We start from the raw sequence: 22,475 nt of genomic DNA, 5'->3' as shown, positions 1-22,475 counted from the left end.
AGAACAAGCCCTTATGCTGCAGACAGGGCCACGGCCACTCAGTGGGCCTCAGATATTAAGATCATTTTCATTTACAGACTTTTTGATCATCCAACCTCAAAGAAAACCTCTGGTTTTATGACTGCTCGCGCCAGAATTACCCAATTACTGCTTGCAAGGGGGAAATCTGAAAGCACTTATATCTAGTAAGCAGAGCACATGATCTGTGCGTATGGATTTTCTTTCTGCCCACCCCAACCAATATTTTTACAGCTGTTGACATATATTGAGTTACATGTGGCCGATCCACATCCCTCTGGGTGCAGTCTCAAAGCCCTGTTCACTATTAAATGCGCTGGTTTGAAGTAAATGACTCCAACTTAAATAAAGGACCTTGCTGTAGCATAGACGTTGCCATAAGTACAGAATCCGGAGTTTTGGAAAATTGGTTCTGATCATAGACGGCAAAAACATCCGTCACTTGTAACAGAATCCATTTAAGGACAAGCTGCAGCCCTCTCCGGTGGGTCTGTTTCCAACGACACACCCGGCTAATACTCGATATGTCCTTGCCTGCAGTCATTAGACTATCATTTTGTGGACTATCAGTGGTTCAATAAGTCCAGTGTTTATGGCGCTTGCGCTGTCGAATGTTCCCTCTTCAACTGGGCCCCGGGGAGCGGGGCCTGAAATTTTCATAAATTTACAGCAAAGAACGCAGCTGTTTAAAAAGCAACGCTAATAAAGACAAGTGTTGCAGCAGGTACAGTTAACTGGCCAACACTCAGTGCCTGAAGAGAAACGCGATCCCACAAACACTGCTGCAGATTTCCAAATTGTTAAGTATTCTTTTTTTTTAATATTTCACGCGCATTTACCACTTTGTTTCTGGGTTGGAGAATCGGCGTGTAGATCGATGCTTGTGTGTGACGTGTCACACGCTGGAACAATCAGATTCCCCATCATTCATCAGGTCGTATGTGATCGGAGCAGATTTAGGCCATTCGGCCCATCAAGTCTACTCCGCCACTCAATCATGCCTGATCTGTCTCTCCCTCTCAAACCCCATTCTCCTGCCCTCTACCCATAACCCCTGACACCCGTCCTAATCAAGAATCTTATCACTCCCCGCCTAAAAATATCCATTGATTCTTTATTTCCCGCTCATTTCGGCCTGTAGAATGTAGCAGACTGTAGACTTTGCATGGCGCCCTATTAAGCCCAGGACTGAGAATTTTGTGGAGGGAAAATAGTTTAGTTTAGAGATGCAGTGTGGAAACAGGCCCTTCAACCCACCAAGCCCACACCGACCCTAGTACAGGGCCCTAGTGAGACCACACCTGGAGTATTGTGTGCAGTTTTGGTCCCCTAATTTGAGGAAGGACATTCTTGCTATTGAGGGGGTGCAGCATAGGTTCACAAGGTTAATTCCCGGGATGGCGGGACTGTCATATGCTGAGAGAATGGATCAGCTGGGTTTGTACACTCTGGAGTTTAGAAGGATGAGAGGGGATCTCATTGAAACATATAAGATTGTTAAGGGCTTGGACACTCTAGAGGCAGGAAACGTGTTCCCGATGTTGGGGGAGTCCAGAACCAGGGGCCACAGTTTAAGAATAAGGAGTAAGCCAGATAGTGGTGAGTCTGTGGAATTCTCTGCCTCAGAGGGCGGTGGAGGCGGATTCTCTGGATACTTTCAAGAGAGAGCTAGATAGGGCTCTTAAAGATAGTGGAGCCGGGGGATATGGGGAGAAGGCAGGAACGGGGTACTGATTGGGGATGATCAGCCATGATCACATTGAATGGCAGTGCTGACTCGAAGGGCCGAATGGCCTACTCCTGCACCCATTGTCTACTGCCCTACACACGAGAGACAATTTTATCGAAGCCAATTAACCTACAAACCCGCACGGATGTGGGATGTAGGAAGAATCCGGAGCACCCGTGAGGGAACCCGCGAGGTCACAGGGAGAACGTGCAAACTCCGCACAGACAATCCATAGGCATGTCTTTAGTTTGTACTGTCTGAGGGCTTGTTTCCCATCCATATCTTCACCAACTTGGAGATTGCTTACGGCAACAAGTCCTCAAGGCCATTTGGTTTGCAACGGGAACGGTGATGGTCGCCCCACACATCTCTGCTCTAGTTCCTGCGGACTTCTGCACCTATTGTCTATTGTCTAAAGCCGGATAACTCAGCGGGACAGGCAGCATCTCTGGAGAGAAGGAATGGGTGACGCTTCAGGTCGAGTCCCTTCTTCAAACCGAAACATCACCCATTCCTTCGCTTCAGAGATGCTGCCTGTCCCGCTGAGTTACTCTGGCTTTTTGTGTGGATCCCCAGTTACTTTAGGAACGTGTCAAAGCCAAATTATGTATCGTCGCTGCTAAAAATTAACAGATGACCCACAATGCTTCTGAAGCCACACAGGGACAGTCTCATCAGGCAACTGAACCATCCCACCAACAACCAGAGAGCGGTACTGAACCTTCCATCTACCATTAGAGACCCTCAGACTATTAATACTCGGACGTTACCGGACTTCACCTTTGCACTAAACGTTATTCCCTTGATCATGTATCTGTACACTGTGGACGGTTCGATTGTAATTATGTGTAGTGTTTCTGCTGACTGGTTAGCACGTGACAAAAAAGCTTTTCACCGTACCTCGGTACACATGACAATAAACTAACCTGCACTAAACTAACCTCGTTGCCTGCTGGTGCCAGAAGTGGGTCTGCTATCATTCATTACAGTCGCCCACTCTTCTAAATCTTTATTTCAACAGTAGCATTTCTTACACTATTTTTTTTCTCCTGTAGCTGTACACTGTGGAAGACTCGATTGTAATCATATATAGTCTTTTAGCTGACTGGAGAGTATGAAATACAACAGCTTTTCACTGTACCTCGGTGTACGTGACAATATTGAACCACATAGAAAATAGTTACAGGAGTAGGCCATTCGGCCCTTCGAGCCAACACCGCCATTCAATATGATCATGGCTGATCATCCAAAAATTAGTATCTCCTGTTCCTTCTTTCTCCCCACATCCCTTGAGTCCGTTAATTAGGCCATTCGGCCCATCAAGTCTACTCCACCATTCAGTCATGGCTGATCTATCACTCCCTCCTAACCCCATTCTCCTGCCTTCTCCCCATAACCCCTGAGAGATGAGAAAGCTGCCTGTTTCCAATCAATAGGAAATGCTACATTTCTACAAAATCCATAAAAGATTGTCAGTGGCTTAGAAACAAAGAAAATAGGTGAAGGTGTAGGCCATTCGGCCCCTCGAGCCATCATTCAACATGATCATGGCTGTTCATCCAAATTCAGTACCCTGTTCCTGCTTTTTCCCCATATCTCTTGATTCCGTTAGCCCCAAGAGCTAGATTTAACTTTCTTGAAACCATCCAGTGAATTGGCCTCCACCGCCTTCTGTGGCAGAGAATTCCACACATTCACAACTCTCTGGGTGTAAAAGACTTTCCTCATCTCTGTCCTAAATGGCCGACCCCTTATTCTTAAACTGTGACCCCCTGGTTCTGGACTCCCCCAACATTGGGAACATGTTTCTTGCATTTACATTTAGCCTGTCCAATCCTTTAAGATTGTCTTTGTTTCTATACAATATCCTCTCATCCTTCTAAATTCCAGTTCCAATTATAAAATCCTTTCTAAATTCCAATGATATAACCAACACCTTTAGAAAGCAGTATTGCTGCATTAAGCACTGCATTGAAATGCATTAGTTGGCAGTAAGTTGTACCTTATTTGAGCAGCCAACATCATGTATACTTATGAACATCTGTATGTACATCTGTATGATTTCAGCACTGTGATTATTGATATTCACTGCCAGTCAAACACACTGCCACTAAAACTTATGTGTAGAGTCTCATATCTAAAAGTTGTACAAAGATGTACTAAAAAAAATTCTAATAGCCCTGTCCCACGGAGCGAGTTCATTCCAAGAGCTCTCCCAAGTTTAAAAAAAAATCAAACTTGTGGTAAGCACGGAGAATGAACGTAGCGGGTACGTCGGAGCTCGGGGACATCTCTTAGCGCTAACGGCAGGTACTCGGGAAGACTCGGGAAGATTTTTCAACATGATGCAAAATGTCCACGAGAGCCCCGAGTACCGACGAGCGGCCATTACCGTAAATCTCCGAGATCGAATCGGGGCAAACTCGGGAGAACTCATGGAATGAACTCGTACAGTGGGACAGGGCTTTGAGATTATACATTTTCTAAGATAAATTACTAAAATAATTTCTAATATGAAATACGTTCTTTCATCGTTTTAAAGTGCACAAATGCTCGCTTGCCAAAAGCCAATTTTACACTCATTTTTAAGCTGTTCTTTAAATATAAGATAACAAGGAATGAACTGCAGATGCTGGTTTACACTGAAGATAGACACAAAATGCTGCAGTAACAGCGGGACAGGCAGCATCTCTGGGGAGAAGCAATGGGTGACATTTCGGGTCGAGACCCTTCTTCCGAACCAACCGGAAATGTCACCCTATTTCTTCTCTCCAAAGATGCTCTCTGTCCCGCTGAGTTACTCCAGCATTTGGTGTCTATAAGATAACAGGATCTACATACCATTAAGTATGGAAAAAAAAAATCACAGTAGCTCCTCATAGCTGAAATCAAAGTGATTTGGATGTATCCAATCTTTCAGACATAATATTTAGTATTGTTTAGTTTAGAGACACAGCATGGAAACTAGGCTCTTCGGCCCATCATGAGTCCGTGTTGTCCATCGATCACTCGTTCACACTAGTTCTGAGTTATCCCACTTTCCCCTCCACTATGTACACATAGGTGGGTGGGGGGGGGAGCTTACAGGATCCATTTAATAGGCATATGGATGAGAAGGGAATGGAGGGTTATGGTGTGAGTGCAGGCAGGTGGGACTAAGGGGAAAAAAAGTTGTTCGGCACGGACTTGTAGGGCCGAGGTGGCCTGTTTCTGTGCTGTAATTGTTATATGGTTATATGGTTAATCTACAAACACGCATGTCTTTGGTATGTGGGAGGAAACTGGAACCCTCACAGTGAAAGGGAGAGCGTGCAAACTCCACAAAGTCAGCACACAAAGTCAGGATCGAACCGCGGTTTAATTTTTTTAGTTGTAGTTTTAGAGGTAAGGCAACCGGCCTTTCAGCCCACCGGGTCCACGCTGAGCAGCGAGCACCCGTACACTAGTTCCATCCTACGCACACTGGGGATGGTTTGCAGAAACTAATTAACCTACAAACCTGCATGTCTTTGGTGTGTCAGTCAGTCAGTCAGTCAATTGTATTTCTATAGAACATTTAAAAACAACTCTCGTTGACCAAAGTGCTTTACGTCAGTGCAGGTATTAACATGCTACATACAGTGGTACACAGATCTAACAATACGTACATAAATACATACATACAGCGCTCCCTCAGAGGACCTCAAGAAACACTTGTGAGTAGAAATAGGTTTTAAGTCTAGACTTAAAGGAGTCGATGGAGGGGGCAGTTCTAATGGGGAGGGGGATGCTGTTCCACAGTCTAGGTACTGCAACCACAAAAGCATGGTCGCCCCTGAGTTTAAACCTAGACTGCGGGGATAGTCAGTAGCCCCAAGTCAGCCGACCTGAGGCACCTGGAGGTAGAATGGTGGGTTGGAAGATGTTTGATATATGGGGAGGGGGGGGGGGGGGGGGGGGGGGGGGGGGGGGGGGGGCCCCCATTAAGGGCTTTGTGTACATATAGGAAGAACCTGGAGCACCTGGAGAAAACCCACGCGGTCACAGGGAGAACGTGCAAACTCCGTACAGACAGCGCCCGTGGTCAGCATCGAACCTGGGTCTCTGGTGCTGTGAGGCAGCAACTCTACCGCTGCGCCACCGTGGTTTGTGAATGATATGAGCCCCATAGCTAACAAACCCTCACCTGATGCTCACAGCTGTAACAAAATATCTAGGAAGGAACTGCAGATGCCGGTTTACACCGAAGATAGACCCAAAATGCTGGAGTAACTCAGCGGGTCAGGCAGCGTCTCTGCGGAGAGGGAATGGGTGACAATTCTTGTTGAGACCCTTCTTCAGACGAAATGTATAGGTGCAAGCCAACCACTGTTTGCATCCCGTTAATTACACTCACTCAAATGTACTGCAGTCACTCCGCCTTTAATTTAAGTGGTTTTGGGGGATTTGAGAATCACCTCGGTGGTTTTAATGCTCTGTGATTTGTGCTCTGCATCACATCAATAAATGGAACGAGAGCATGAATATTAAAAAGGATCTCGACTTTCTCATTAAAACTGGGGGGTAAAAAACACGAGGTCTGGCTATCACAGAGCTGTTAGCATGCCCTAACTAATACCATTAGTGTCTTTGTTAGTGGAGGGTGTGTGTGTGTGTGTGCGCATTGGTCACAAGTAGCAAGGTCACCCCTGCTGTACTGGGTGAAGGCTCTCTCCCTCACTCTCTCTCTCTCTCTCTCTCTCTGCTGGCGATCTCCTGTCTCTCTCTCTCTCTCCCTGGCACTATCTTTCTTTCCCTCCCTCTCCTGAGGTGCAGATGGCCACATTTGCAGGTTAACTGGAACAGCTGGAGGCACATTATTAGTTCCCTGCTGCGAACTCATATTTGCTTAGATTTTTTTTTTTTTAACTGCACAGTAATTTATGACTTTCTGCCACTGCTTGTAGCTGGTGCAGACAGAACGGTTCGAAATTCACTCGCGTCCGCTAAAACGGCGTGAAGAAGGATGCGATTGTCTTTTTAATCAATTAATCGATGATTATTGTTCATAGAGTTATCGCAGCTTTGAAATGTAAACAACACGAACTGTAGCAGACACCATTACCTCAGGGGATTCGAGACAATATTTATACTGGTGCACTCATCTGCACTGGCAGTTTCTAAGGAGTGCAATAGTAGACCATAACTGCCTTGAGTGAGAAGTCAGCAGACAGACAGTTTATTCCACTCCAGTTAATGTCTAGAACCACAATAGATAATTCCAAAATGTGCCATAAATGTCCATCAATAAGTAAAAGCCTTTGCTTAAAAATCCGCACCAGTAAAGATTTTGGGCTCACACTGTAACTTTCTACACATAATGCTTATAATATCCTGTTTCGATCCTCAGGGTTAGAATAAAACGAAAGCTTTTATAATTTTAATTCAATGCTAACAACACCAACTCCCTTAAGTACACTTTGTATGTTAAATTAACAATGGAAACACAAATATTTATTTTCTGCATTATTGCCTATGCTGAAGCAGAAATTCATTGAGCTAAAGTAAAGTACTTCATGAATATACAAACCGTTTAGAGGAATGTGGTATTTTACACATCATCTTGTTTATATTCTATTTCCTTCTCTGTTGAGGAAGTTTATCTCATTAAGTAAGGCCCTGTATTTAAGAGAGAGGATGTGTTTTTAGTTTAGTTTAGAGATGCAGCGTGGAAACAGGCCCTTCGGCCCACCGAGTCCGTGCCAACCAGCGATCACCCCGTACACTAGCACCATCCTACACACTAGGGACAATTTACAATTTTTACCAATTAGCCTGTTAATCTACAAACCTGTACGTCATTGGAGTGTGGGAGGAAACCAGAGCACCCAGGGGAAACCCATGCGGTCACAGAGGGAACGTACAAACTCCGTACAGACAGCACCCGTAGTCAGGATCGAATTGAGGTCTCTGGCGCAGTGAGGCAGCAACTCTACCGCTCCGCCACCCATGTTTTATCCGGTTACATTTAAATGTAGCTATCTGATGTTACTCTGTGCAAAATACATGGAGACATTTGGCTGACATCATTTAAAACTTGAAATACTAATGTGTTGGCTTGAAATGATGGACTTGGGTTTGAGTTCCTAACCTTCTTAGAATTGATAACAATTGTCCATGTTTAAACGCCATTCCAAGAATAAGTTCCTGAACTTACAGCACTGATTTTGACATGGAGTCATACAGCATGGAAAGAGGCCCTTCAGCCCAACATGCCCATGCCGACCAACATGCCCCATCTGCGCTGGTCACATCTGCCTGTGTTTGGCCCTAAACCTGTCCTATCCATGTACCTATCTAAATGTTTCTTAAACGTTGTGATAGTCCCTGCCTCAACTACCACCTCTGGCAGCTCGTCCCATATACCCACTGCCCTATGTTTAAAAAATTTGCCCCTCAAGTTCCTATGAAATCTTTCCCTCATCACCTCCAAAGAGGTACAGGTTTGTGGGTTAATTAGCTTGGTAAATGTAAAAATTGTCCCTAGTGGGTATAGGATGGTGTTAATGTGCGGGGATCGCTGGTCGGCGCGGACCCGGTTGGCTGAAGGGCCTGTTTCTGTGCCGTATCTCTAAACTAAACTAAACTAAAGGGCCTGTCCCATTTAGGCGATTTTTTAGGAGACTAGGCTGATGTCGCCTGTATGGTCTTGAGTACTTTCCTCAGTCGCCCAAAGAGTCGTAGCGTCTTTCTGGTTGCCGCTGGATTTTCAACATGCTCAAAATCTTTCGGCGAAAGTGGGTTGACATCTCCTGACGTAGGCGCTGTCGGAGTTGTCGTGAGTTGTCGCCGGTGCTGGTTTTGGTGAATTCCAATGGCGACTACCTACGCCATCCGGCGACAGGTACCGGCGACTGAATTGCCTTCAGTTGTCGCCGGCAGGGTGGTAGCTTGTCGCGGGTGGACGTAAGTTGACTTTGGTTGTTGCCTGTGTGTTCGTAGGTGGACGTCCTAATGGGTCACCTGTTGTCGGTAGCTTGCCATAGCTTGACTGGGTGGTAGGTTGTTGTGGACATTGCGTAGACATTGTCGTAGTGCGATCCAGTCAACATTTTTTCGGTGACCTGCTACGACTATGACAGTCGCCTAAACAATTGCCTCACTGGGACGGGCGATTAACGTACTCTGTGTAAAAGGCACTGTGCATCTACCCGATCTATTCCTCTCATGGTCTTATACACCTCTATATCACCCTTCATCCTCCTGTGCTCCAAGGAATAAAGTCCTAGCCTGCTCAACCTCACTATCTAATTACAATATGGGACCAGAACTATGGGCCTGGATGGTTTGACCATTGGAGCCTTCCACCTTTTCTTTACACATCCATATATCTATGAATAATTGGAATATAATCTTTAGACTTTATAAATACAGCGTAGAAACAGGCCCTTCGGCCCAGCGAGTCCATGCAAACCACCAATCACTCCGTACACCCACATGCTAGGAACAATTTACAATTTTACCGAAGCCAATGAGCCTACAAACTTGTACGTCACTGGAGTGTGGGTTAGGGTTGGGGTTTATCACCTGCGGGCTGCAAAAGTTGCTCTTCAGGTTTCTATTTAAATCTTTCCCCTCTCATCTTAAACAGAGAGAGAGAGAGAGAAAATAGTTCTCTCTAATCTGTTTTTTTTAAATTAAAATTTAATTTAGTTTAGTTTATTATTGTCACGTGCAGTGAAATGCTTTTTGTTTGAGTGCTATCCAGTCAAAGAAAAGACCATATACAATCAAGCCGTCCACATTTCATTAATAGACACAAAAAGCTGGGAGTAACTCAGCGGGACAGGCAACATCTTCTCTCCAGAGATGCTGCCTGTCCCGCTGAGAAACTCCAGCTTTTTGCGTCCATCTTCAGTTTAAACCAGCATCTGCAGTTCCTTCCTACACACATTTAATGAATCTCTGACTATTGGAGGGTAGGCCAAGCTATTGTGTCACACAAATAGAGCCTAATTGAGTCAGAAGACACAAAAATCTGGAGTAATTCAATGGGTCAGACAGCATCTTCGGAGAAAAAGAGTAGGTGATGTTTCGGGTTGAGACCTTTGTTCAGACTGAGAGTCAGGGGAAAGGGAATATATCTATATCTCTATATACCTATATTTCTCCCCTGACTCAGTCTGAAGAAGGGTCTCGACCCAAAACGTCACCTATTCCTTTTCTCCAGAGATGCTACCTGTCCCGCTGAGTTACTCCAGCGTTTTGTGTTTAAACCAGCACCTGCAGTTCCTTCCTTGTTATCTTATATTTAATGAACAACTTGGAAATGAGCGTAAAATTGACAGCTTAGGCAAGCGAGCATTTGTGCCTTTCCTTCATTGAAATGTAATATGATGATTTACCATCAAATGCTTTCCCTGGCAACGCTTCTCACTGTACCTCGCGACACGGGACAATAAACGATCGCCGCCCGTAGGGTGCGCCATAAACGTTAAAGGCCGAGACTATCAACATGTCGTGGCTCAGGCTTTGCTTCACACCGCTTCGAAAAGCACGGGATTGGTGCAATCGAAAACATCTGTGGTCACTGCGACTAATCCTGGTTTGGTGACAGGCAGTTACCCAGACACAGCGGGGTCCTAATCTGCTGTCGTCAAAGCCGATAGCGAGTGAGAAATCTGTCGGCTCCAAATGCTCATCTTCAGCTGCCAGAGTTATCCCACACATTGCAATGTAGTACCGGGCACAATGCAATTGTGGTTTTGGGTTTAGGCACATGTTGAATATACATTCAGCAGGTGATTGCTTTTGCAGCTTTCCATATTGCATGCAGGTGCACAATACATTTTGCCCGTAGCCAGGCTGCCTATCGAGGACATCATATGTTCACGGGTTAGATAAACACACACACGCTTGCGCAGAGGTAACGTTGCTGCCTACAGTGAATACAATGCCGGAGACCCGGGTTCGATCCCAACTACGGGTGCTGTCTGTAGGGAGTTTGCACGTTCTCCCCGTGACCCGTGTGGGATTTTTCTCCGAGATCTTCGTTTTCCCCCCACGCTCCACAGACGTACAGGTTTGTCGGTTAACTGGCTTGGTGTAAATGTAAAATTGTCCCTAGTGTGTGTTAGTGTGTGGGGATCGCTGGTCGGTGCGGAGGGCCTGTTTCCGCGCTGTGTCTCTAAACTAAAGGTGACGTTTCGGGTCGGGATCCTTTCTTCAGACCGATGAAAGATTGTCCATGTTTTTATTGTGAGTGACTTTGCTTAGTTTGCATTTTGCCAGGGTTGGATTAACAGACCGTTAGCAGTGCACATTGACAATTCCCCTCCTGCTGTGCCTTTCTTCTAACGGATTGTTGTATTATTTGGACTTTACAGAGGAAGGAATCAATCATGAATGCAAACTGTGTAATCAGATGTTTGACTCGCCGGCAAAGCTCCTATGTCACCTGATCGAACACAGTTTCGAAGGAATGGGAGGTACTTTCAAATGCCCAGTATGTTTCACAGGTAAGCTGAACCTAATTGAATCTATATTAACCAATACCACCGTTGCATCGTTAAATGTAATGATGGCTCACGGAATTTTGTTTCAATCCGAAAATATTTGAGGAATGTGTAGGAAGGAACTGCAGATGCTTATTTACACCGAAGATAGACTCAAAATGCTGGAATAACTCAGCGGGACAGGCCGCGTCTCTGGAGAGTAGGAATGGGTGTAGTTTTCAAAGATAGACGCAAATTGCTGGAGTAACTCAGCATCCATGGGGAGAGGGAATGGGTAACGTTTCTGTATGAGCCCCTTCTCGAAATATTTGAAGAAATTGCATGTCGAAGTGGGGAGGTCATGTTTCAGCTGTATAGGGTGATTTCACCAAAGGTCAAATGAGCGTAGATCCCCCCTCACGTGACCGAAAAATTTAACTGGAGGACATATGTCACTTCGGTACATGTTAGTGAATGGGGAAACACGCACTTTCACACCCGTTAAAAACATGGAAAACGGCCGATTTTTGAGCTGAAATTTTCTGTGCTAGTCGGGGTGACCGTGAAGCACAGCGACCTAAATTTTCAGGGAATTATCGCGTTTGCTCGCTGAATTTCATCAAAAGTAAGTTAATAATGCCTTACTTTTGATGAAATTCAGCGAGCAAACGCGATAATTCCCGATATTTTAGACCTTTAAATCTCCACGGCAAATGTCGGCTGTTCACTTCCACTGTTTTCCACCTTCAGTTCCCTCTTGTAATTACCTTACTTTCTATCTTTTTTTTTGCCTGAAAATTTAGGTCGCTGTGCTTCACGGTCACCCCGACTAGCACAGAAAATGTCAGCTCAAAAATCGGCCGTTTTCCATGTTTTTAAACGGGTGTGAAAGTGCGTGTTTCCCCATTCACTAACATGTACCGAAGTGACATATGTCCTCCAGTTAAATTTTTCGGTCACGTGAGGGGGAATCTACGCTCATTTGACCTTTGGTGAAATCACCCTATAAGACGTTGGTGAGGCTGCATTTAGAGTATTGTGTTCAGTTCCGGGCACCATGTTATAGGAAAGATGTTGTCAAGTTGAAAAGGGTGCAGTGACGATTTACACGGGTGTTGCCTGGGCTCGAGGGTCTGAGCTATAGGGTGAGGTTGAGCAGGCTGGGATTCCTTGGAGCGCAGGAGGATGAGGGGTGATCGTATAGAGTTGTATAAAAATAATGAGCGGACAAAGAGTGGTGGGTGATTGGGTGTGTGGAATGAGCTGCCGGAGGAGATAGTTGAGCATCTATGGAGCAAAGGAAATAGGTAACGTTTCGGGCCGAAACCCTTCCTCAGGCTGAGGAAGGGTTTCGGCCCGAAACGTTACCTATTTCCTTCGCTCACTTGATGCTGCTGCACCCACTGAGTTTCTCCAGCATTTTTGTGTACCTGCCAGAGGAGGTAGTTGAGTTGGATAATGTAACAACATTTAAAGAATAGACAATAGGTGCAGGAGGAGGCCATTCGGCCCTTTGAACCAGCACCGCCATTCAATGTGATCATGGCTGATCGTCCCCAATCAGTACCCCGTTCCTGCCTTCGCCCCATATCTGACTCCGCTATCTTTAAGAGCCCTATCTAGCACTCTCTTGAAAGTATCCAGAGAATCGGGCTCCAGTGCCCTCTGAGGCATTTGGACAGGTCCATGGATAGGAAAGGTTTAGAAGGATATGGGCCAAACACAGGTGGGACCAGGTAGCTGGAGCACCGTAGTCGGCATGGACAAGTTGGGCCGAAGGGCCTGTTTCCGTGCTTTATGACTCCATGTGTCACTTTATCCAATGCTGCATTCTGTTGGTATATTCTGACGATACCTTTCCACACAATCATCACAAATTGTGGAAGAATTTTTCCGCTGGGAATTTAAATGCGCAAATCTTTGGAAACGAAAGCACAGATCCAGAAAGTAACCAGAGACGCCCATGGAATGTTGGCCTTTATCCCACGGGATTGTAGTTAAGGAAGGGGGGAAGTTGTGTTTCATTTGGTCAGTTCCTCGGTGAGATCGGCTTTGGATTCTGCGCTGAGCCGAGGGAATTGGCAACGAGCTGTATATCTTTGCTGATATTCTCGTGAGCATAGAAGTTTGAAAGGTGACCTGATTAAGGCATTTGAAGTTTCACCAGGATTCACAAGGTAGGATTCAGGGAAACAATTTGCTCCTCTGGCTTGCGTTCAAAAACAATTGAGCAATTTCAAAAATAGACCCATGTAGGAGGAAGGCAGGAAGAGCGCGTCCATTGAAACGCGTGTTTTCTTTCCCCCAAGGATGTTGTGAGCACTGAGGTAATTGGTGGTTTCCAGACGGAGTTTGATAGATGTTTTATCTGGTGAGGGCAAGGAAAGAATGGGAGCAAATGCAAGACCACAAAGAGTTCAGGTACAGATTAGTGATGATGTAAGTGTTTGACAAACAGGTTGGAGGGACAAACATTCACAAAACCAATGTGGTCAAAGTCTTGTGCAAGAAGGAACTGCAGAGGCTGAGTTAAACCGAAGATAGACACAAAATGCCGGAGTAACTCAGCGGGACAGGCAGCAACTCTGGAGAGAAGGAATGGGTGCTCACAAGGGCACAGACACGAAATAAAATCATACGGGTTCACAAGTTATCGGAGTAGAATTAGGCCATTCGGCCCATCCAGTCCACTCAATCAATCATGGCTGATCTCTGCCCCCTAATCCCATTCTCCTGCCTTCTCCCCATAACCCTTGACACCCGTTCCGATCAAGAATCTGTGTATCTCGGCCTTAAAAACATCCACTGCCGTGGCCTCCACAGCCCCCGGTGGCAATGAGTTCCACAGATTAACTACCCTCTGACTAAAGAAGTTCCTCCTCACCTCCTTTCTAAAAGAGCGAAGTGGTGAGTCTATCGAACAAATCTTTATGAAAGGCTTTATCAGTGCGCATAGGGAAACACTCTGAGAAAACCCAAAGTGTTTCAAAGATTCAGAAGCACCTGCAGCATTTTTATCTTCTCATGACACAATGGTTACTTGTGGAGTTGAGATAAATCATCGTCGATCAATGTCTCCGAAACCTTCCATCTTTGCCTTTCCCCAGAGTTGACTTCAACCTTACGTTTCCTGTTGTTTTGTAAATCTCTCTCCCATATATCTAACAAAAAGATACCAAAGATGTCAATGTCCTTGTGGGGATAATTGATGGTATCTACTTTTTTTTAAAAAGGCCTTTGTTTTCTTTTTTCGGTATTTTGCTTGTGTAGTTTACACCCCAGCGGTATGAACATTGACCTCTAATTTCAGGTAGTCCTTGCTTTCTCCCTCCATCCTCTCCCCTTCCCAGCTCTCCCACAGCATACTGTCTCTGGCTCTTCCTTTCTTCTTCCCGCCTCCCCGACCCCCCCCCCCGACATCAGTCTCACCCGAAACGTCGCCTATTCCTTCTCTCCATCGATGCTGCCTCACCCGCTGAGTCTCTCCAGCATTTTTTGTCTACTTTTGATTTTTCCATCATCTGCAGTTCCTTCTTAAATATTTTTTAAAAAAGGCTGTTTGTTAACTTTTGGGAGACTTGTTGCTAAACACAGTGACAAAGACCAGCTGTGATCGCAAGGTTGCAAAGGATGAGAACCTAGACAGAACTGCGAACATCTGTCCCCCCCCCCCCCCCCTCACCCTCAATAGATAAGGAAGCCTGTTTTTCAGCAGTATATTAGTTTTAGTTATTTTAATTAAGCTGTGCTGTGAACGATAAATACACTGACATATTTATTTATTAGCGTCCTAATGTTGGCCATTTTTCCCATCGTGCTTTCCCAGTGTATAGCCGCTACGGCTAACCAGATTATAATCTACTCATCTTCCTTATCGTTTTCAAAATTCCCGACATGTTCCTGTCATCGGGAAACATGTTCCCGATATTGGGGGAGTCCAGAACCAGGGGCCACACAGTTTAAGAATAAGGAGAGAGCCATTTAGAACGGAGACGAGGAAACACTTTCTCACACAGAGAGTGGTGAGTCTGTGGAATTCTCTGCCTCAGAGGCCGGTGGAGGCAGGTTCTCTGGATGCTTTCAAGAGAGAGCTAGATAGGGCTCTTAAAGATAGCGGAGGCAGGGGAAATGTGGAGAAGGCTGGAACGGGGTACTGATTGGGGATGATCAGCCATGATCACATTGAATGGCGGTGCTGGCTCGAGGGGCCGAATGCACCTACTCCTGCACCTATTGTCTATTGTCTAAAGGTTGCAGAGGCAGGGCAACTCCTAGAGAAGCACTGGCCTCCTGACAATGCAGACCGTATCCACCATCTAAAAGGCATGCCAGGATTGCAATGGAATGCTTGCCACCATGAGTGTAACCCCAGCAATGCGCCCATGAGCTCCACGCTATGTGGAGCAAAGTACTTACTTGGAGAGCGACACAAAATGTTAGAGTAACTCAGCGGGACAGGCAGCGTCTCCGGAGAGAAGGGATGGGCGACGTTCCGGGTCGAGACCCTTTTTCAGACTTGTCAGGGACAAGGGAAACGAGAGATATAGACGGTGATGTAGAAAGATAAAGAACAATGAATGAAAGACATGCAAAAAAAAGTGAAGATGGTAAAAGGAAACTGGCCATTGTTAGCCGTTTGTTGGGTGAAAATGAGAAGCTGGTGCAACTTGGGTAGGGAGAGGGAATGCCGGGGTTACTTGAAGTTAGAGAAGCCAATATTCACACCACTGGGCTGTAAGCTGCCCGATCGAAATATGAGATGCTGTTCCTCCAGTTTGCGTTTAGCCTCACTCTGACAATGGAGGAGGCCTAGGACTGAAAGGTCAGCGTGGGAATGGGAAGGAGAATTCAAGTGTCCAGCAACCGGGAGATCAGGCAGGTTCAGGCGGGCTGAGGGAAGATCGACACAAAATGTGCGGCCCGACCGGAGATTCAGAGGCTTCAATGGCAGGTCTGTGGACGGCGGCACCGGGAGCCCGCGGGTCCCTGGAGGGAGACCGCTTTTCAGGGCTCTCGCAACGGCGACTTCCCCCGCCCGAGTTGCAGGGTCGAAGAGCTCCTGGAGCGGGGCCTTACAGCACCGCCCCGCGCGGCTTGGAATGGCCGCGGGACTCTGCGAGCGCACGCCGGGGGCTCCAACACCAAGACCCGGTGTGTGACCTCGCACCACCCGGCGTGGCTTTAATGGCCACGGGACAATCGCCATCGCCAGCTGGGGGCTTTGACTTTGACTCTGACATCGGGGGGGGGGAGAGTGCAGTGGAGAGATAAGTTTATTTGGCCTTCCATCACAGCAATGTGATGGATGTTTATGTAAATTATGTTGTGTCTTGGGTCTATTTGTTTGTAATGTATGGCTGCAGAAACGGCATTTCGTTTGGACCTCAAGGGGTCCAAATGACAATTAAATGTATCTTGTATCTTGTAAAATGTTAGAGTAACTCAGCGGGTCAGGCAGCGTCTCCGGAGAGAAGGGATAGGCGACGTTCCGGGTCGAGACCCTTATATCGAGACCCGTGCCATATACTAAATACACTGCAGTTACTCGCCCAGCCTACCACCTCTACAATTCCAACTCCACCACCAATCATCACATTTTTTTGTACAAGATCATGGGAGGAGCAGATAGGGTAGACACACAGAGTCTTTTATCCAGAGTAGGGGAATCGACAACTCGAGGATGTAGGTTTAAAGTTGGGGTGGGGAGGGAGAATTAATAGGAACCCGAGGGGTAATTTTTTCACGCTAAGGGTGGTGGTGGTGTATGGAACTAGCTGCCGGAGGAGGTAGTTGAGGCTGGGACAATGTTAAACAATGTTTAAGAAACAGACAGGTACATGGATAGACAAAAATGCTGGAGAAACTCAGCGGGTGCAGCAGCATCTATGGAGCGAATGAAATAGGCAACGTTTCGTCCCGAAACGTTGCCTATTTCCTTCGCTCCATAGATGCCGCTGCACCCGCTGAGTTTCTCCAGCATTTTTTGTCTGCCTTCGATTTTCCAGCATCTGCAGTTCCTTCTTAAACAGGTACATGGATAGGACAGGTTTGGAGGGATATGGGCCAAACGCAGGCGGTGTAGATGGGACAAGTTGGTCGGTGTGGGCAAGTTGGGCCGAATGGCCTGTTTCCCTGCTTGTGTGACTCTGACCTCCAACACCAAAAAGGGCAAAGGCAGTAGGTTCTCGACCAAGTGGCGCCCGTATTGAGTTGAGTATAGCGTGCAGTTCTGGTCACCACATTACTGGAAGGAAGAGGAGGCTAACCAGCCAGCAGAAAGACTACACATGATTACCATCAAGCAGTCCAATGTGTACGGCAATGTGTACCAAAAAGCGAATGGTATGTTAGCATTCATAGCAAAAGGATTTGAGTATAGGAGCAGGGAGGTTCTACTGCAGTTGTACAGGGTCTGAGGAAAGACATTCTTGCCATAGAGGGAGTACAGAGAAGGTTCACCAGACTGATTCCTGGGATGTCAGGACTATCATATGAAGAAAGACTGGATAGACTCGGCTTGTACTCGCTAGAATTTAGAAGATTGAAGGGGGGATCTTATAGAAACTTACAAAATTCTTAAGGGGTTGGACAGGCTAGATGCTTGAAGAAGTCCAGGACAAGGGGTCACAGTTTAAGGATAAGGGGGAAATCTTTTAGGACCGAGATGAGAAAAACATTTTTCACACAGAGAGTGGTGAATCTGTGGAACTCTCTGCCACAGAGGGTAGTTGAGGCCAGTTCATTGGCTATATTTAAGAGGGAGTTAGATGTGGCCCTTGTGGCTAAAGGGATCAGGGGATATGGAGAGAAGGCAGGTACAGGATACTGAGTTGAATGATCAGCCATGATCATATTGAATGGCGGTGCAGGCTCGAAGGGCCGAATGGCCTACTCCTGCACCTATTGTCTATGTTTCTATATTAACTTCAGGAAACATTAAAACCTTTCAGAACTATTAGATTCTTAATATTTTTTGTGGAACAGTTGCACTTTTCTTCCAAACGTACTAGTCAGATTTCAATAGACAATAGGTGCAGGAGTGGCCATTCGGCCCTTCGAGCCTGACCCGGCTGGAATAGAGTCCTTTGAAGGCCACAGATGTAGTTGATGTCGAGCCGTGAGAGAGGGTTACGTTGATGCTGAGCCACTATCAAGTGTTTAAATTGTTGCTGTTGATTTTTAATTAATGTTTAATTTTGCTGCTTTTGGACGAGGTTTGAGCACTCCAAAATAATGCAAAGAGTGTGGGAGGAAACCGGAGATCCCGGAGAAAACCCACGCAGGTCACGGGGAGAACGTACAAACTCGGTACAGACAGCACCCGAGGTCAGGATCGAACCTGGGTCTCTGGCGCTGTAAGGCAGCAACTCTACCACTGCGCCATCGTGCCGTTTTGGAAACACGAACTTTAGCTGTATTCTGCTCATGATTTGCAGATCATTTTTGAGGGGGTTTTCAGCATTCATTGCCCTATTACACGAGTTCACAATTAAAGATTGATATAACTGGCATCGTCACTTGGGACGTTACACATCTGCAATTGGGGGGAGAAAAAGATTGTGAAGCAAATGCAAGAAAAGTCCCGGTGTTATTACAGCTGTAGTTTGAATTTCAAAGGAGGAAGTGGGGAGCTCGGTTCAATTGGATCACTGGAAATTGGACAATGCACCATTGTGTGTGCTCAGAAGATGATTGCAACTTCTGAAAACTACAGCACTGAACTGGGGCGGCACGGTGGCGCAGCGGTAGAGTTGCTGCCTTATAGCGCCAGAGTTCGATCCTGACCACGCGTGCTGTCTGTACGGAGTGTGTACATTCTCCCTGTGACACGCGTGGGCTTTCTCTGGGTGCCCCGGTTTCCTCCCACACTCCAAAGACGTACAGGTTTGTAGGTTAAATTGCCATTGGTAAAATTGTAACTTGTCCCCCGTGCGTTTAGGATAGTGTTAGTGTGCGGGCAATCGTGGTCAGTGTGGACTCGGTGGGCCGAAGGGCCTGTTTCCGCGCTGTATCTCTAAAGTCTAAAGTAATGTCTCAAGTCACAGTATTCAGTAAGAGATTCTGCGGGTTGATGTAATAATTGATTCCCCTAATGCATTTGCACCCATTCTGGCATAAATGTGTATAAATGTTAATATACAGCTGTTGACCTCCATATTTAAGTTATATTAACCTACTGAGACCGCTCCAAGGTGGCAGTTTTGCCCTCGGGGTGTTAGTAAAGTGTGGTCAAATTCACAACATTTCATGAAATTGTCACATTATTCTGTGCATCATGTCAGCCTATCCACACACACACACGGGATTGCCTCTCCACCTCGATTATCAGCATCTTTGGGCCGGCACGGTGGTGCAGCGGTAGAGTTGCTGCCTTACAGCGCCAGAGACCCGGCTTCCATCCTGACCACGAGCGCTGTCCGTAAGGAGTTTGCACGTTTTCCCCATGGGTTTTCCCCCTATTGCTCCCGTTTCCTCCCACGCTCCAAACACGCGCAGGTTTGTTCACATGTTCACACGTGATAGGAGCAGAATTAGGCCATTGGGCCCATCCAGTCCACTCCGCCATTCAATCGCGGCTTGTCTATCTCTCTCCCTCCCAACCCCATTTTCCCGCCTTCTCCCCATAACCCCTGACACCCGCACTAATCAAGAATCTATCTATCTCTGCCGCAAAAATTATCTACCGACCTGGCCTCCACAGCCGTCTGCGGCAAAGAATTCCACAGATTCGCCACCCTCTGACTGAAGAAATTCCTAGGTAGACAAAAATGCTGGAGAAACTCAGCGGGTGAGGCAGCTTCTATGGAGCGAAGGAATAGGTGACGTTTCGGGTTGAGACCCAGAGTGTCTCGACCCGAAACGTTACCTATTCCTTCACTCCATAGATGCTGCCTCACCCACTGAGTTTTTACAGTCTGAAGAAGGGTCTCGTGAAGTGAGGCAGCATCTATAGAGGAAAGGAATAGGTAACGTTTCAGGTCGAGACCCGAAACGTCACCTATTCCTTCGCTCCTTAGATGCTGCCTCACCCGCTGAGTTTCGGGTCGAGACCCTTCTTCAGACCGATTCCTCCTCATCTCCTTCCTAAAGGGAAGCCCTTTAATTTCTATGACCTCTATGGCTATGACCTCTAGTCCTAGATTCTTATTTCCCACTCAACTCCATTCTCCTGCCTTTGTCTCCGTAACTATGATCATAGAAACATAGAAAATAGGTGCAGGAGTAGACCATTCAATATGATCATGGCTGATCATCCAACTCAGTATCCTGTACCTGCCTGATCCCTTTAGCCACAAGGGCCACATCTAACTCCCTCTTAAATATAATTCCAATTATCCCCATAATTACCGAACTTTGAAAAAAAAACTGGCCTCGTATATGTTGCAGCATTTAGTTATTATAATTGATGTGGAATCAGTTAGTGATGATTCAATATGCTGGAAAAACTCAGCGGGTGAGGCAGCATCTATGAAGCGAAGGAATAGGTAACGTTTCAGGTCGAGGAGGAGGTAGTTGAGGCAGGGACTATTGCAACGTTTAAGAAACAGACAGGTACATGGATAGTGTTCAAGAAGGAACTGCAGATGCTGGAAAATGGATAGGTACATGGATAGGACAGGTTTGGAGGGATATGGGCCAAACGCAGGCAGTGTAGATGGGACAAGTTGGTCGGTGTGGGCAAGTGTGTGACTCTGACCTCCAACACCAAAAAGGACAAAGGCAGTAGGTTCTCGTCCAAGTGGCGCCCATGTTCGGCACGGACTAGAAGGACCGAGGTGGCCTGTTTCCGTGCTGTAATTGTTATATGTATAGCGTGGGGCAATGAACCAGCGCACATGCCTGCCTGGGTAGACTAAAGAGAGCGGCAGTATACAAGATGTTATAAATAAGTGAAACTATTGTCTTGGAACGTTCAATTATTAATATCGTCTACATAGCGAATTAAATTTTGTGAAACACAAAAAAAAAAATGATTTATTGATAAATATCACAAGGTCTGTGGGGGATTTGGCTCAGTGTGGTAATAATAGACTCTCAGCTGTGGGACCCGCAGCAACTTTCTGCAGCAGATGCAACCTCTGATCACTTGCCATTCTTTCCAGTCTTCGTGCAGGCGAACAAATTGCAGCAGCACATCTTTGCAGTCCACGGGCAAGAGGATAAGATCTACGACTGTTCGCAGTGTCCGCAGAAATTCTTCTTTCAGACCGAACTTCAGGTACGTTCTAGAGAGATACGCGGGGGGGGGGGGTTTCCACGGTTTCGTCCGCGTCATTGTTTTTGATTTTAAAAAAATAATAAAATGAAAATGAACAGCTGCTCCTCGCCCTACGATGGGGCTACGCTCCGATATAAAAAGCCATCGTCAATCGAAAATATCGTGCGTCGAAAACGCACTCGATACAGTTTGATCACGTGAGCGGATGTGAGCACCATCGTCAAGTCGAGATATTGTACATCGAAGCATCGTATATCGGGGAGCGTCTGTATAATGAAAAACAAAACACAGTTGAATTAATAATAGACAATAGACCATAGGTGCAGGAGTAGGCCATTCAGCCCTTTGAGCCAGCACCGCCATTCAATGTGATCATGGCTGATCATCCCCAATCAGTACCCCGTTCCTGCCATCTCCCCATATCTCCTGACTCCGCTATCTTCAAGAGCCCTATCTAGCTCTCTCTTGAAAGTATCCAGAGAACCGGCCTCCACTGCCCTCTGAGGCAGAGAATTCCACAGACTCACAACTCTCTGTGTGGAAAAAAAAGTAAATTAGTTACTTGTTCTTGTTCAATGCCGGCAAAGGGCTGATTCCATGGACTTCTAAATCGCGTCAAAAAGAATATCACGACTTGTTAGTGGATCCGTGTAATTATTTTTGATTATTTACACCGGATAATGAAAGAAAAAATCACTATTGAATTAATAAGAGGAACTTAGTTACTTGTTCATGTTTAATGCCAGCAAAAGGCTGATTCTAGGGACTTCTGTGTTGCGTTAAATCACGACTTGTTGGTTTGTTTAATGCTTGTAGCTGCCCTTGTTTACTGTGAAGTGTTTAATATTTTGTGTGGTTGCATTTTGTTCAGCTTTAAATCTAACTTTTTAAAACTCTGGTGTAGGAAGGAACTGCAGATGCTGGTTTACGACGGAGATAGACACATAAAAGGTGGAGGAACTCAGCAGGACAGGCAGCATCTCTGGAGAGAAGGAATAGGTGACGTTTCGGGTCGAGACCCACCTTCAGACTGAGAGTCAGGGGAAAGGGAAACTCG

General features: G+C 46.2%; 1 protein-coding gene across 4 annotated transcripts in view; it reads left to right on the top strand.

Moving 5' to 3' along the window:
- The window catches only part of znf423 (zinc finger protein 423), a 356,073-nt gene that overhangs the window by 297,031 nt on the left and 36,567 nt on the right, over positions 1-22,475 (top strand). For all 4 annotated transcript variants that reach the window (XM_055648398.1, XM_055648399.1, XM_055648397.1 and 1 more), the window contains 2 exons: positions 11,092-11,223; positions 21,303-21,418. In XM_055648398.1, coding sequence (XP_055504373.1) covers positions 11,092-11,223; positions 21,303-21,418 — 248 coding nt within the window. The remainder of the gene's footprint in view (positions 1-11,091; positions 11,224-21,302; positions 21,419-22,475) is intronic.

Source organism: Leucoraja erinacea, chromosome 17 (assembly GCF_028641065.1).
Source record: "Leucoraja erinacea ecotype New England chromosome 17, Leri_hhj_1, whole genome shotgun sequence".
NCBI lineage: Eukaryota > Metazoa > Chordata > Chondrichthyes > Rajiformes > Rajidae > Leucoraja > Leucoraja erinaceus.
Note: the sequence above shows the minus strand (reverse complement) of the source record. Positions and strands in the feature narration are given on the sequence as shown.